The 18,392-nt window shown below is 36.0% G+C and overlaps 1 protein-coding gene across 2 annotated transcripts in view; it reads right to left on the reverse strand.

Moving 5' to 3' along the window:
- The window catches only part of plxnb1b (plexin b1b), a 90,184-nt gene that overhangs the window by 48,681 nt on the left and 23,111 nt on the right, over nt 1-18,392 (reverse strand). For both annotated transcript variants that reach the window (XM_052140940.1, XM_052140941.1), the window contains exons 2-5: nt 9,702-9,741; nt 7,813-8,959; nt 5,704-5,886; nt 1,074-1,202 (exon numbers count right to left, since the gene is read on the reverse strand). In XM_052140940.1, coding sequence (XP_051996900.1) covers nt 1,074-1,202; nt 5,704-5,886; nt 7,813-8,949 — 1,449 coding nt within the window. In that variant the 5' untranslated portion in view covers nt 8,950-8,959; nt 9,702-9,741. The remainder of the gene's footprint in view (nt 1-1,073; nt 1,203-5,703; nt 5,887-7,812; nt 8,960-9,701; nt 9,742-18,392) is intronic.

The raw sequence follows: 18,392 nt of genomic DNA on the forward strand, positions 1-18,392 counted from the left end.
TCGTGGAGAGTAGCATGAGTCTCCACATGCTGTGAGTCTCCGCGGTGTCATGCACAACGAGTCACGTGATCAGATGCGCCGATTGACGTCTCAGAAGCAACTGAGACTCGTCCTCCACCACCCGGATTGAGGTGAGTCACTACACCACCATGAGGTCTTAGAGCGCATTGGGAATTGGGCGTTCCAAATTGGGGAGGAAAAAAAATACAAAATTACTCAAACTTGCCAAATATCTGATTGCCCTTTGGTTGGTTTCAAAGTTAGTTTGTGCCTCTCTTTAATGAGGCGTTAACATCCACAGCACTAAGAGACTTTCCACAAGAATTTGTATGAATTAGACATCAAGTCTGCACCTGTAAAGAGTTTTTTGTTGCTCTTTCACAACAGACAAATAACAGAAATGACACTGTACCTTAAACACATTCAAACTTTTGAGGAACATCTATTTTATTTATTAAATATTTATATTTTGCAGGAGTCACGCGGGTCATTTCTTTCTCCAACCCCCGTGCACACATCATCCCGTCCGCACCTGCACTCAGCAATCAAACCTTATCCCGTGTCGCACTGGTATAAATATCAATACTCTTTCCTGCCCTACAAAGGCCATAATCATTAAATAACACAGGCACAAATGGCTCGAATTATTCTGATCTGGATTTTGTTGTTACTGCATTTTCACACAATGGTTTCTCTGAATTTCAGCATGTTACGGGACAGATCATAAGAGAACTATTGCAGTCAGAACTCTATTTTGCATTTTTGTTTCAGGATCGTTGCTTATTATATTCTGCTTCATTCACTCATGGGGAGTCTGATCTGTCTATGTAATTTGCCTTATGGCTGTAATTCTAGTAGTATACCAAGAATAAGGTTGTCAGGCCAACTTCAATCTTATGATTCTATATAGTGTTTATCATATTATTTATTTCAATATATTTGGGGAAAAGGTGTAAAATACAGTTAGTTATAATGGGTCTTATGATCTTGAAAATTCCACGATTTTAGGGCAATTAAGACAGTAAATTAATAGCCTGAGTAACACCCCCCGTTTTCAGTAAAGTCATAGTTACCATGTTGCTTGTCAAGATGTACAGATACTTTTCTTGTTGGTCAAGTTGGAGCTCTCTGCTGATTGGTGCATTGGGCTGAATGGAGATTACGGCATATTCTTCCACCTCACCGTTTGGACCCAGAAAGACCTGGAAAACACACACACACACACACACACACACACACAGACAGACACAGACACAAACACACGCACAGACACACACACACACACACACACAGACACAGACACAAACACACGCACACACACACACACACACACAGACACAGACACACAGACACACACACACACACACACACACAGATTTAGACCAGTGACACCACATTTGAATCTGTAGCACCAAACTAAAGCATTCTTTAAAATAGAGAGAGATATAATGTCCTAAATCAGGGTTATTCAATTAAAGTTCTAAGGATGCTTTCACACTGACAGTTTAGTTGGAAACAGAGCACAGATCACATGACAAACTGGTAATGTGAAAGCTGTCGCGAGGACCGGGGTGCACACCGCGGTACTGAACCCGAGACGACCTGCGTTCCGCGTTCGTTTGCAATGGAACTGTAGCGCGATTCACGTGAATGTGAAAGCAACTCGACGATGATGACATCATCAGTTTCAACAACACTGAAAAGTCCCAAAAATATAATGACACCACAATCAACACTATAAATACTGTCTGTCTATACACCTTATAAATACTATATATAAATACTGTCTGTCTATACACCTTATAAATACTATATATAAATACTGTCTGTCTGTACATCTTATAAATACTATCTATAAATACTGTCTGTCTGTACACCTTATAAATACTATATATAAATACTGTCTGTCTGTACACCTTATAAATACTATATATAAATACTGTCTGTCTATACACCTTATAAATATTATATATAAATACTGTCTGTCTGTACACCTTATAAATACTATATATAAATACTGTCTGTCTGTACACCTTATAAATACTATATATAAATACTGTCTGTCTGTACACCTTATAAATACTATATATAAATACTGTCTGTCTATACACCTTATAAATACTATATATAAATACTGTCTGTCTATACACCTTATAAATACTATATATAAATACTGTCTGTCTATACACCTTAAAAATACTATATATAAATACTGTCTGTCTGTACACCTTATAAATACTATATATAAATACTGTCTGTCTGTACACCTTATAAATACTATATATAAATACTGTCTGTCTGTACACCTTATAAATACTATATATAAATACTGTCTGTCTATACACCTTATAAATACTATATATAAATACTGTCTGTCTGTACACCTTATAAATACTATATATAAATACTGTCTGTCTATACACCTTAAAAATACTATATATAAATACTGTCTGTCTGTACACCTTATAAATACTATATATAAATACTGTCTGTCTATACACCTTATAAATACTATATATAAATACTGTCTGTCTGTACACCTTATAAATACTATATATAAATACTGTCTGTCTGTACATCTTATAAATACTATATATAAATACTGTCTGTCTGTACATCTTATAAATACTATATATAAATACTGTCTGTCTGTACATCTTATAAATACTATATATAAATACTGTCTGTACATCTTATAAATACTATATATAAATACTGTCTGTCTGTACATCTTATAAATACTATATATAAATACTGTCTGTCTGTACACCTTATAAATACTATATATAAATACTGTCTGTCTGTACATCTTATAAATACTATATATAAATACTGTCTGTCTGTCTGTCTGTCTGTACACCTTATAAATACTATATAAATACTGTCTGTCTGTACACCTTATAAATACTATATATAAATAATGTCTGTCTGTCTGTACACCTTATAAATACTATATATAAATACTGTCTGTCTGTACACCTTATAAATACTATATATAAATACTGTCTGTCTGTACACCTTATAAATACTATATATAAATACTGTCTGTCTGTACATCTTATAAATACTATATATAAATACTGTCTGTCTGTACACCTTAAAAATACTATATATAAATACTGTCTGTCTGTACACCTTATAAATACTATATATAAATACTGTCTGTCTGTACACCTTATAAATACTATATATAAATACTGTCTGTCTGTACATCTTATAAATACTATATATAAATACTGTCTGTCTGTACACCTTAAAAATACTATATATAAATACTGTCTGTCTGTCTGTACATCTTATAAATACTATATATAAATACTGTCTGTCTGTACACCTTATAAATTCTATATATAAATACTGTCTGTCTGTCTATACACCTTATAAATACTATATATAAATACTGTCTGTCTGTCTGTACATCTTATAAATACTATATATAAATACTGTCTGTCTGTAAACCTTATAAATACTATATATAAATACTGTCTGTCTGTACACCTTATAAATACTATATATAAATACTGTCTGTCTGTACACCTTATAAATACTATATATATAAATACTGTCTGTCTGTACATCTTATAAATACTATATATAAATACTGTCTGTCTGTCTGTACACCTTATAAATACTATACATGAATACTGTCTGTCTGTCTGTACATCTTATAAATACTATATATAAATACTGTCTGTCTGTACATCTTATAAATACTATATATAAATACTGTCTGTCTGTCTGTACACCTTATAAATACTATACATGAATACTGTCTGTCTGTCTGTACATCTTATAAATACTATATATAAATACTGTCTGTCTGTCTATACACCTTATAAATACTATATATAAATACTGTCTGTCTGTCTGTACACCTTATAAATACTATACATGAATACTGTCTGTCTGTCTGTACATTTATAAATACTATATATAAATACTGTCTGTCTGTAAACCTTATAAATACTATATATAAATACTGTCTGTCTGTACACCTTATAAATACTATATATAAATACTGTCTGTCTGTACACCTTATAAATACTATATATATAAATACTGTCTGTCTGTACATCTTATAAATACTATATATAAATATTGTCTGTCTGTACACCTTATAAATATTATATATAAATACTGTCTGTCTGTACACCTTATAAATACTATATATAAATACTGTCTTTCTGTCTGTACACCTTATAAATACTATATATATAAATACTGTCTGTCTGTACACCTTATAAATACTATATATAAATACTGTCTGTCTGTCTATACACCTTATAAATACTATATATAAATACTGTCTGTCTGTACACCTTATAAATACTATATATAAATACTGTCTGTCTGTCTGTACACCTTATAAATACTATATATAAATACTGTCTGTCTATACACCTTATAAATACTATATATAAATACTGTCTGTCTATACACCTTATAAATACTATATATAAATACTGTCTGTCTGTACACCTTATAAATACTATATATAAATACTGTCTGTCTGTACACCTTATAAATACTATATATAAATACTGTCTGTCTGTACACCTTATAAATACTATATATAAATACTGTCTGTCTATACACCTTATAAATACTATATATAAATACTGTCTGTCTATACACCTTATAAATACTATATATAAATACTGTCTGTCTATACACCTTATAAATACTATATATAAATACTGTCTGTCTGTACACCTTATAAATACTATATATAAATACTGTCTGTCTATACACCTTATAAATACTATATATAAATACTGTCTGTCTGTACACCTTATAAATACTATATATAAATACTATATATAAATACTGTCTATAGGTTATAAATATCGGGTATAATAGGAGATGACAGTGGAGATAACTTCACCTTGGACACAAGCGCGAGTAAGCGTGCAGTGTAAACAAAGAAGCAAATGAATTCCTCGCAATCAGCGATCTGCTCAAAAACCGCCGTTAGCGAGCAGCAGCAAGCCGCCTCCCCCTGCACATCTGAGGAGTTACGCTCTGAAGCGCACATATACGCAGTTGTCCTTCACTCTGCTGTACGTAATGGCACCAAAATAACAAAAAACTAAGTATGATGAGTCGCGTTGTGTTCTCCGTGCGTGTTTGTGATGACGTAAGATGAATGCAAATGGATGGGGTTCGATAGAATCAAGTGAGTGTGAAACCAGACCAACGCTGAGGGGGGCACCGGGCACAATCACACAGTCTCTATTATTCCATCCCAGGTGTGAAGAATCACAACTTTTGTTGTGTTGACAATCAACGAAGAAAAAGTCTTGTTATTATTTACTGTCATTTTTCTGACATCATCTTTCCTGCATGTGAAACATTGTTTCCACAGTTGTGACTCCTGTATAAACACACTTATGTCACCTTTGAGCTGAATTTAAAAGTGACTGTTTCAATGTAAAGGCCACTTCTGATGACTTAACTGTTCTCTGCAGGGAGAAAACCCACAAATTTACATTTTCTTGAGTCTCTTCAACTTCAGGCACGTTTAGCACAGTGGACTTCTGGTAAGTAAAGTCTCATTAAAACATTTTTTAAATTCATTCGCTAAACATATATTGATACTGATTAAAATCAAAACATGATCTGGGAATTCTGCAAATAAATGCATAGTGCGATTCCAACAAAATAATTTCTGAAACACTTCCAGTCCTTGGATAGATTCTATACCTTGTGTAAGTTCCCTTGGGAGTCTCCTATAAAGGCAATAGTATGTTCCTCCCTTACACTCACAGCGACAGCAGTGAGACGGACAGATGGGCTGTCAAATATTGGCTCAGCCTCCACAGGCACCCAGCTTGCCATTGGACTAGGGGTGTGATCAGAGCCACATGGGTAAGCATCCAGTGTGTTCTGTAGGGAGACAAATCATACACGATTTAAATCAAACATCGTTGTGATGATGAACTGCTGTCAAATATCACCATCCTGTCGTAGACCATTAAACAGGGGTGTCAAACACTGCTCCTGGGGGGAGTTTTTCACCCCTAAAATGCTTCTCCTTTTATCAAATTGCCAATGTTGTTTTGATTTTTGGTCCCTGTGGTCCACACATTTACATGTACAGATGCTACAGTGTAAAGACTAGAGACCATTAAAAAGCAAATAATCCTTCAATCCCCTTTTCATCATATTTGATCACATAAAGATTAGATCCAAGCTTCTTTACTAAAATGAATATTCCGGGTTCAATACGAGTTAATCTCAATCGATAGCATTTGTGTTATAATATTGATTACCACATAAATGTATTTCGACTCGTTCCTTTAATTTAATAAAGCACAAATGTGTGTTCCAGTGACACACTTCCAATGCAAGTCAATGGGGTTTAATCTGTACACATTAAAATACTGTTTCACAAGTATAAACACAAGACATAAACAATATGTGTGTGAACATGATTTTACTGTCATTGTCTATATCTTCTGTGTGAAATAGAGACAATTCACAACTTCATTACCATGATGATATAATGTCAACAAACTCTAAAACGACTGTAAAAATGATGATATAAACAACTTTACAGCTCAATTAATACACCAGTTTAACAGAAGAATGAATGTAAGTGCTTTTATACAATTATAATCTTCACATTTCTGTCTTTAAACCCTCTAAAAATTCCCCCAATTGACTTCCATTGGAAGTGTGTCACTGGAACACACATTTGTGCTTTATTAAAGGAGGGACGAGCCGAAATTAATTTATGTGGTAATCAACATTGACACAATGCTGTCGATTGAACTGAACTTGTGTTGAACCCATGAGGAATCACATTTTCTTAGATATTTTGACAAATAAGGGTTCACAGTACTATAAAAAACATTCTGTACATTTCAAAACTTCCTATCCAGTCCATAAAGAACTTATTTATATTTTTTTCTCTCTGAAAACATGACTACTAGATCCGATCTCGATCTCCACATATCTCACTGCAGTCAGGTACTTTGAAACCTGAGATGAACGACATTTAGGTGAAAGAATGAATCACTGGTGACTCCCCAAATAACAAGCCCGTCTGTGACCTTCTTAAAGGGACAGTTCACATCATCATTTACTCAGCCTCATGCCATCCCAGATGTGTTTGACTTTCTTTCTTCTGCTGAACACAAATGAAGATTTTTAGAAGAATATTTCAGCTCTGTAGGTCCATACAATGTAAGTGAATGGATGCAAACATTTTAAAAGGTACAAAAATCAAATAAAGGCATCACAAAAGTAACCCATAAGACTCCAGTGGTTTAATCCACATCTTTAGAAGTGATATGAAAGGAGTGGGTGAGAAACAAATCAATATCATAAATTCTCCCCGTCCAGTTTATCGTATAAAAAGACCCACACCTCTCATATCACTTCTGAAGCCATGGATTAATCCACTGGATTCTTATGGATTACTGTTGTTTCCTTTGTGATTTTTGGAGCTACAAAGTCCTGGTCACCATTCACTTGCATTGACCTAAAGAGCGGAGATATTCTTCTAAAAATCTCACACATCTGAGATGGCATGAGGGTGAGTAAATGATGAGAGCATTTTCATTTTTGGGTGTACTGTCCCTTTAAAATACTGAAAAATACAGATCCCCCAATCTATCTTATATCTAACATCTTTTTCTTTACACTCAATAGCTTCTTTGTTAGTTCATACCAACGAAAAGGACAGCAATTAATGAAATAAGTCACCAACAGAACATTATGTTTATAAGAGTGGGGCTTAGAAGCTGTTCTCTACACACACCTATTGTTGAAAACGGTAATCTGATTGGCTCACAGTTTAAAACTCACCACAGGAAGATTGGCACAGTTTGATTTGACCTCATACTCAATGTAGGCAGCCTCTTGTCCATCTGCACGACCCATTTCAGTGTAGCACAGATCTCTTGTGGCATTGATACGTTTATCCACTTCCTCCAGTGAAAACGCACATACTGCAGACTCTTCACTGGGCCGACTAGAGGCAGCGAAACAGGTGGAAAACACCCCCAACAGAACCCCTTGTGCTGAAGCAGAAATACCTTCCATTCCCCTAGCCTTGCCCAACTTTGGCACGCCTACTTGCAAAGCTTGCAGGAGGTTGTAATTCTTTCCTCCAGCTGATATGCAGCTTAATGGAACTTCGACATATGAATAATATGCAGCATCATCCAAACACATACGGGAAACATATGTGCGATATTCTCTTGACTGTGACTTTAAATCCCTCCGGTAGAACAGGAAGTATACATGTGAGTGATGGGTAAATGATGTCACAAAATGATGGTCGTACTCAGAAAGTCTCCCTGCCACCGCTAACTTTGACGTTTCTTCGTATGAGAAAACGGGATCCATAGCCAAGTTACGAGTAGAGATTGGGGGTTGGCTGCTAGTATAACCATGTCCCACAAACAGTACCGGCTGCTGTTTCCCGCGCCCTCGTGTGAGCGCTACCAGTCCTACTGTAGAGATATTGGGGTCATTAGCTGCCACGTACTGTGTATCCACAGGCCTCTCCGCTGAGAACAGTACTATCCCCAATGCATTCAAACTTCTTTTCTGACATATTCCTTGATAAACACTTCCACAACTAATGAGCTCTTGACTGTAAGGATCCACAAGTAGTAGCTTGTTGTAGTTGCTAGTCCATTTAGCCTGCGGGCAGCTGGCTTCACTAATTGGAGGTAGGCAGTCACGGCTGTCCATCACAGGCCCAGTCTCTTCCTCTGCCTCAAGCTCAAGCTTGATAGAAAGCTGGTAAATCCGATCACGGGCGCCTAAATAGACCCTACCCAATGCAGGGTCTGGGTGCAAAGCTATGTGCTCAAAGTAGGAGTCATTGCGGAAGAAAGTAGGGTAGCGGCTGGAGAAAGCAGAGCTCTGGGTGAGCATGCGGCCGAACAGTATTGAGAAAAAACAACAGAAAACACACACCATCCCAGGTGGCATGTCAACCGTTCTGAAAGAATTAGGGGGCAAAAAACATGGCATTATTATAACAACCCCAATTCTTTATAAAGAGAACATTTTGATTGCTCTATTAAACAACATTTAATAGAGCTTTAAATGTTTACAGCTCCGAGCACCAAAGACACCCCTTTGGGAAAATATTCAGGGTTAACCCCAACACCACATAAAGGGCATCAGGGTAGTGCTCAGAGCTATAAATATCCAAAACTCAAATATAATATATTGTTAACATTAGAGAATTATATAACACAAATCAAGCCGATAGGAGAACACAAACATCCCCAATTAAGCAATTAGAAAACAATATCAGATCCATGGTTTTAAGGTCATCCCAAAAAGGAAAATTCTCTCATTATTGACTCACTCATGATGTCTCAGGTGTAAAGACTGTCTTTCTTCAGCAGAACACATTTGAAGAATAATAGAGAAATATCTCTGGAGTCGTATGGATGATGTTTATACTGACTGTCTGTGATTTTTGGTGCTTCAAAAGTCTGATCACCATCCACTTGCATTATAAGGACCTGCTGAGCTGAGATATTTCTCTGTTTTTCTTCAAATGTGTTCTGCTGAAGAAAGACAGTCTTCTACACCTGAGACATCATGAGGTGAAAATGTGTTCTGCTGAAGAAAGAAAGTCACACACACCTGTGATATCATGAGGATGAGTCAATAATGAGGGATTAAGTTCATATGGGAGAGTCATGATGAGTCAAAAGTTATTGGCTTACCATTTGCTTGGCAGCTGTGTGCTGAAGGGGCGTATTTACCCTAGAAAGAAAGACATAAAAGATCTCATTTGTCTCTCACCCAACAATCTAAAATCCAAACAATCCACTTAACCTGAAACAACATAAAAACAACGTCTCATTGAAACTGCATCAGATCTGCGGCAGACGAGAGCTCCTCAACAGTTGATCCCAACCTCCCACTATTTTACAATGAACAGAATTTATAAAGAAATGATGGATCTTGTAATCATTTTATATGAATATGACATTAGTAACTACAGTGATGTCATTTCTTTATGCTTACAACTTGATTACTGCTATTTCATGTAATCAGCTGCACTAACATGCTCATGGGAAGTCCTTTATGTGATTCATTCTCCACATGCACATTAAAGAAGACACTTTATAATAACTTAATTTAATGAATTATAAGATAGAGGAGAAGTCTCTTCTCCATTATTATCTAATGTAAAGTAACGGTCCAGTCACATCCTAAAAGCGTACATGCATCCTTATTAAATCTTTTGTTTTTTTTTTATTAATTAAATTTACTTATATAAGTTAATTAAGTTTACTAGTACTATGACTTTTTTTTTTTGCAAACCACATTTTCCATTTTATCTTGTTCACCATATCACTGTGTTTCTTGCTGAAATGCAGCAATGTCTTTATATTGAATATATTCACATAATACTGCAGGTTTTCTCCCTTCCTCCATTAAACTGTATTATTCTACTGCGTTTAACAGAAAGAGAGAACAGGAGAACAGGACAGAGCAGTACCAAATAAACTATTTTGTGGTTTCCTCATCATTGTAAGTGTCTCACTGGAACACAGATTTGTGCTTTTTCTAAAGATTATTTGTTTGTGGTAATCATGATTATGCCACACATGCCGTCGATTGAGCTGAACTTGTGTTGAACCCGGAATATTCCTTTAATAGTCATTATGAGTGTGCATTACACAGTGATTTTAAACTAATGTATTTAACACAAGTATATACACACTTTCATCACTCTTGTTCTAAATGATAACATGTTTTAACCGGTAATATTATTTTTTACACTCGATTCTTTCTGATCACCGTGTCCAAAAGCAGTTTCTGGAGGCACCTGCGTACACAAACACTGTCTGTTGAGCAACAACAGAGCGACCTTTGGTTTCCGACTCCCTTATCTGTTTGTGAGAGCGCCTCGGAGTGCAGACATTTCAAAATAAGAGTCCCCGGTGTATTTCAGGCTTGTTTATAAATAAGAATCCCATGTTATGCACCAAATCTCATTTCTTTTCTAGTTATCACTGGGATTTTGGTTGCACAATATAACCATCTAAATCAAGCAGTTCTGCCACTTGGCAATTAAAAACAGCCATTTGGAAACTAATTTTAGGAAACAATGGCATTGTTGTTGTTGTATGGAGCCCTGTATGTTTGTGATCTTAGTCCTTTTATTCTCAATAAACTTCAGTATATTTGGAAACATTCCTATTCAGGCTACATCCACAGTAATCCGGATACATTTGAAAAGTGTTTTGGTTTTTGAAACGCTCTCCGTCCACATTGCCGTCTTTAAGCGTTTCCAAACGTTGCTTGTCCACACTGTAAAGTCCCTTTACTGCACGTGCGAAACAAATCGCTGTTGCACGTACGGTCTGAAACACAATTGTCATCGTGCTCCGTCGCCGGACACCAATTCTGAGTAACCTTCAGAGTAACATTTATCAGAAACACTTTACAAGTAAGATTACATTAGTTAACATGAACTAACAATACTTTTACAGCATTTATTAGCCTTAGTTAATGTTCATTTCAACATATAGTAATACATATTTAAATCAGAGGTTGTATTAGTTAACATTAGTTAATGCACTATGAACTAACAATGAACAATTGCAATTTTAACTAACATGAACAAAGATTAATAAATGAGGTAACAAATAAATGAATTGTTAGTTCATGATATCTAATGCATTTACTAAAGTTGACAAATGGAACATTATTTATCTTTAACAACGCTTTCATCGTGAATATCAGGCACATCAGCACCGCACGGGCCATCTTGATTGTTTTGGTTGAATGGATCACATGACGGTCACATGACAACAAATACATCGTCGTTTTCAGATATCTCAATTTTCCCAGTCCACACTACAACGTGAACATGTCGTATTCAAATATATCCATTTGGAAGAGCATTTTCGCTGACAAAAACAGTGTCTCAGCGTGGATGTGGCCTCCATGCAAGTCCTGTTTGTTTGTTTGTTTTAAAGACAGGCTTCTCTAAACAAGGTCCATTTGGGCTTTTGTACAACAGCATTCACATCTAGAGATGCATTGACACAATGACATGGTCCCCACTGACAATGACAAGTGATTACATATTGTTTTATATGTGGATATGGATGTAGCCTCATTCAAAAGGAACGTTTTACTTGGATGAACTGTTTTGTTTTTGATTTTATTTTTATGCTAACCGTAATTTAATATGTTTCAATCCAACAATTGCACTACTTTTGTGTCATACTTGTTTTAAAAATGTACAATCATTTCATTCTTTGTGCATGCACACACCAAAGTAAGAAAAGTTCTGCCACACCCACTGATCTCGAGTCAGCTCGCCCCTTCTCATTTTAATTAAGGTTTGGATTCAGGGCAAGGAAACTGATCCTAGACCAGCAATAACAACAGTGTTATTCCAGTGCGGTTATTGAAATTACCCATCATGCATGTGCCCCATTTTTATGATTAAGTAAAACATTTGAACTATTTGAATTATTAATCTGGTAAACACCAAATGGCCTATAACGCCTCCTCTTGAAATACAGTTCTTCTGTCACTATTATATCAAACTTAATAGCAGGTTGAACAGTAAATAAACATGTTGATTCCAGTTTTTTGTTGGTTGTCCTTGGGTTAGCAGCCATTCACAAATCATTCAAGCGAATCTAAAGCCCATCTCTCATGCAAGGAGACACTGGGGCATTATTTGCCTGTTAATGAGTGTGGCTGTAATTACACAGAGGGTAAACTCAATCTTTCTGTCTGAATGAATAAAAACTCCCGGACACTTACACTCACAAACAAAAGCCAATCCCGCAATGGAATCTGCCACATAAAAGATGCGTTAGAAACTGATTTAGCGTAGTCTTGTTCAGGATGAATGAGCAATTTGTTGTTATTACAATGAGTTCAAACACAATAAGGCATTCATTAAGAACTTAAGTAAACAATGGTTGTTTGTATCAAAATCATAAATTTTTTCAAAACAACAACATTTTTTAGAACTTGACCTTAATTAAAAACATAGGAGAAACAGACCAGGGGTAACTGGATGTTTCCATTTGAAATCTAGGACAGGCCGTGGCATTGATTTATTGATAAAGCACTGTGATCAATAGATGTGGATCAGGGTTCAAGAGAACCTGAACATGTCCTTCTTTTTTCAGGTAATTCAGTAGGTGACCCTTTGATTATGTTGCTGTAAAGAGACTATAAGGGAAAGAAGGAGGTGAGAACCGGCTTGACAATATAAATAATAGTTTAATAAAGAACTAAATCAAAAGACACAAACACACATGATGGTCAGCTGACCGTAAACGATCTCTCTCTCTATCTCTCACTCTCTCTCTCTCTGTGTCTGAGTGCATGCTGGGAGTGAACGGAGTGTGGTGAGGGTGAGTGCGTGTTGTGGCCGTGTGCTAACAAACTTTTCTATCTTCTATCTTTTTTGTGTATGTTTGGTTTTATGTGTTGAACTTGTTCGTGGATTTAAATTTGAAAGGGTTTTGGGTCTGCAACAGCGTTGTGCTGGGAGGCATGACGAACCCAAACACAATGAGTTTTAAAGACTTAACCCGCCGCCATGGAGTGAAGGTGGAGTCTAGAATTAACGTGGAGCAGGTTTGTTTAGCGGTGGGAGAGCTTGTGGGACATGATCATATTGTCTCGGCATCGTGAATGAACAGTGCAATTGTTATTTTTTTTAAAACAGTTGAAAAGGCAAATGATGTTGTCCAAAGCAGCGTTGTGTTGAATGGTTCACTCGTAACTGTTTTACCTTTGAGTACCCCGTCTAAAAAGGTCATACTGTCTAACGTACCTCCGTTTATCAAAGACGAAATACTCATGCAAGAGTTGTCTCGGTATGGAAAACTGGTTTCCCCTATAAAGAAAATCCCTCTCGGATGCAAGTCACCATTAGTGAAGCATCTAGTCTCATTCAGAAGACCCATTTTCATGGTTCTAAAAAATGGAGTTTATGAGATCGATTTGGTTTTTAAGTTCAAAATTGATGGGTTCGATTACACAGTGTTTGCAACATCTGACACTACAATTAAATGTTTTAGTAGTGGTAAGATTGGACATCTTGTTCGTGATTGTCCTAGTAAAAAGGACAGTGCAGGTGCGAGCACAAGCACGGGACAGGGCGTTGCTGTTCTTCCTCCGGCTGAGATCGCGAATGACGCTGACACCGCCGGTATGGCTGTGGTCGAGGCCGGTGAGATTGAGGTCGGGCCGATCGCAGTCGTGGCTGCCGAGAATAAATCTGATACAATTGAGATTGTTACAGAGCATAGCAAAAATGATACTCTCGCGATGTCCGATGAGCCATCTGTAACAGATGCTGATGAAATTGATGTGGACGATGTTGATTTTGAAAAGGAAGCAAAATCTGTTTTCAAGATCCCAGTTAAAAGAAAGAAAAAAAACTGTGGAAAAGCTTTTAAACAAGTAAAGAAGGATGAGGGTGGTGATAAGAATGTGGGATCAGACAGTGATGGAGATTCCTCTGATTCAAATGTGTCTCAATGTTCAAATATGTCTATAAGCTCTCAAAATGAAAATTTGGTTTGTTTGTATAGAGCTGATGATATTAGTAAATTACTGCAAGAAACAAAGGGATTGAAAGGAGTGCAAGTTGAGAATTTTTTTTCCTGATTGTAAACAATTCATCAATGATGCGAGGTATCTAATGAAGGAGGGACCTTTCAAGATGTAGAGATTTATCGTCTTAGAAAACTTGTTAACAAACTAAAAAAAAAATTTTCTAAAGATGATGAGTCTGTCAACTTCTAAAATTCTGGCAAAAAAAATTTTTCGGCAGCTTTTCTTCTTTTTTTGTTCTGGTCTCTAAACAAAAATGACAAATTTTAAAATTGGATCCTTAAACTTAAACGGTGCCAGAGATGGTCATAAAAGAATGATGTTATTTGAGTTTATTAGACAAAAGCAAATAGATATTTTGTTTTTACAAGAAACACACAGTGACTTTAAAAATGAGACCGATTGGAGAAGAGAATGGGACGGACAGATTGTCCTGAGCCACAAATCTTCTATTAGTGGAGGTGTTGCTGTTTTGTTTTCGAAGCATTTTTTACCTCTGTCTTGTGAAGTTGAGGAAATAATTAGTGGTCGTTTTTTAAAGATCAAAGTGAAATTTGAAAAAATGACCATGGTGCTTCTGAATTTATATGCACCTACAAAAGGATTAGAGAGAGTTCTTTTCTTTGATAAGGTGGATGCTGTTTTGAAAGATTTCAATTCAGAAGATGTGTTATTTTTAGGTGGAGATTTTAATTGTACGGCCAATGATAAGTTGGATAGGAATCATATAGAACCACACGCTGCTTCTCAGAAAACACTTATACAACTCATTGAAACTCATGATTTATGTGATGTATGGAGACATATGAATCAAGATGTTAGACAGTATACTTGGGCTCATAGTACTGAACACTCTATCTCTTTGGCACGACTTGACAGAATTTACAGTGTTCAACATCAACGTAATCTTTTTAAATTTTGTAAAATTATTCCAATGGGTTTTCCTGATCACAGTATAGTTCTGTGCAGTGTTTTAATGAAGTGTGTGAAGTATAGGAGTGCATACTGGATCTTTAATACTTCATTGTTAAATGATAATCTTTTTTAGATAATTTCCAAATTTTTGGGGGAAACTTTTAAGCAGCAAAAGCATTTTTATGCTTCTTTACTGCAATGGTGGGATTGTGGAAAAATTCTTATTAGGGATTTTTGTCAGAAGTACACTGTGAATGTTACTCGAGACACAGCCCAGTCAATGAAGACATTAGAAACTGAAATTATTGCTTTGCAGGATTTATTAGCATCTAAGAAAAATAAAAAGCATATTGATGACTTGAAGAAGAAAATCAGTTTTGAAAGATCTGTTGGGAGTTAAAGCACAGGGAGCTTTAGTCCGTTCACGGTTTCAAACTGTGACACAAATGGACGCTCCCTCAAAATTCTTTTTTAATTTAGAAATGAAAAAAGGTCAAAGTAAAATGATTCATACTCTACGCTCAGCTACAGGACAAGAACTAACAGAGCCTGCAGACATGCGTAACCGTGCTGTAGAGTTTTTTTCAGACCTCTATAAATCTGAACTGAGGGAATGGGGTGCAGATGCTGATAATTTCCTTGAAGGACTGCCAAAGGTGGACGAAGAGTCCAACAATGAACTACAACAGACTTTGTCTGTACAAGAGCTTTATACTGCCATGATGAGCATGGAGAACGGTAAATCTCCAGGAATTGACGGGTTACCTGTTGAGTTTTATAAGACTCTATGGCCCGTCATAGGAGAAGATCTACTGACAGTTCTTAATGACAGTCTGAAAAGAGGACTATTGCCACTAAGCTGCAGAAGAGCAGTCATCACACTGTTACCTAAGAAAGGTGATCTTCAGTGTATTGGCAATTGGCGCCCTGTCTCGCTCTTATGTTCAGAGTACAACATTTTATCTAAAAGTTTGGCTATAAGATTTAGTAAAGTTTTAAGAAAACTGATACATCCTGACCAGTCTTACTGTATTCCCAACAGGTCTATTTTTGATAATATTGCTTTAATTCGAGATGTTTTAGATGCTTCTAAACTCCTTGGAATTAAATCTGGTCTGATTTCTCTCGATCAAGAGAAAGCCTTCGACAGAGTTGAGCACTTGTTTTTGTGGAACACTTTAGAGGCTTTTGGTTTTAGCCACTCTTTTATATCCATGATTAAGGCTGTGTATTGTAACATTGAGAGTGTTCTTAAAATTAATGGTGGTTTGTGTGCTCCGTTCACAGTTGAGAGGGGAGTTCGGCAGGGATGTGCCATGTCTGGTATGTTGTATTCCCTTGCCATCGAACCTTTACTTCAAAAGTTACGAGCTCATTTAAAAGGTCTGACTTTCCCTGGTTGTAATAACTCTTTACATCTTTCCGCCTATGCTGATGATGTTATAATGTTTGTAAATGGAAATGAGGATGTTATTAAGTTAGAAAAAATAGTTAATGATTTTAAATGTGTTTCCTCTGCTAAAGTCAATTGGAAGAAAAGTGAGGCTCTACTAGTAGGAAGTTGGAGTGGAGATCTTCCCGCTTTACCTGGAGGATTAATTTGGAAAAGAGGAGGTTTAAAATACCTTGGTGTCTATCTAGGGAATGAAAACTTCATTAAGAAAAATTGGGAAGGTTTAATTGAGAAAATAAAAGGTCGATTGGAAAAATGGAAATGGTTGCTCCCTCAGATATCTTATAGAGGACGTATTCTTATAATTAATAATCTTGTGGCATCTTCATTATGGCATAAACTTGCTTGTGTCGACCCTCCAAATGGACTGCTTGTAAATATTCAAAGAGAACTGGTGAACTTGTTTTGGGACATCACTGGACTCCTCAAAGCATTCTGTTCTTGCCCAAAGAAGGAGGAGGTCAAGGTCTGGTTAATCTCGCAAGCAGAAGAGCCACTTACCGTCTCCAATACGTACAGAAACTTTTGATGGGACCGTATTCACTTGCGTGGAGACCATTGGCTTTAAGCATTTTGAGAAGAGTGGGCAATATGGAAATAGATTTAACATTGTTTTTAATGGATCATAAAAGATTGACTTTTACTGGAATTCCTCCTTTTTATCAAAACTTGTTCAAAGTGTGGGGTTTCTTTAAACACAGGTGGATGGAACCAGCAACTTCTCTTTATTGGTTGTTGGAAGAACCAGTTGTATTTGGAGCTAGGTTTGATACTTCAGGAGAAGATTTTCCTGGTATAACAGATATATTATGTCATAAAAAGCTTTTTAAGCTAAAAAACATCATAAATGAATCAGGTTATAATTTACTGAGAGCTGAAAAAGTTGCGATCCTTTTAGGAGTTAGATCAGTACGTTTTGCAAGGAAGTTTCTTGACAAAATAAATAACGTTTTAACTGTTGAAGAGAACACACTTTTAGAAGAGTTTGGTGCAGGGACTTTAATCTCTGATAGTAAAGATCTTTTTCCAGATCTTGACATTTGCACTGTTATAGAGGAGTCTTGTCTTAATAGCCCTTTGTTAAAATGTGGAGTTAATGACTATATTGATTTTTGTACAGTAGAAGGGAGAATGTTGTATAAATGCATTGTGAAACTTATTCATCAACGTAATTTAAGTATCAAAACAGATACAGTATGGAGAGAAAAATTAGGAATTAATTCTGAAACTAAACCTGTTTGGCGAGCACTTTACAAACCACCATTAAAAAAGAAACTTGGTGATTTGCAGTGGAGGATTTTACATGGAGCTATTGCTGTAAATGCCTTTGTATCTATTTTAATCCCCACTGTAAGTGACAAATGTCCTTTTTGTTTCGAACGAGAGACCATTTTTCATTGTTTTATGGACTGTAATCGACTTAAACCTCTCTTTGACTTAT

This window comes from Xyrauchen texanus, chromosome 13 (genome assembly GCF_025860055.1).
Source record: "Xyrauchen texanus isolate HMW12.3.18 chromosome 13, RBS_HiC_50CHRs, whole genome shotgun sequence".
In the NCBI taxonomy this organism is placed as follows: domain Eukaryota; kingdom Metazoa; phylum Chordata; class Actinopteri; order Cypriniformes; family Catostomidae; genus Xyrauchen; species Xyrauchen texanus.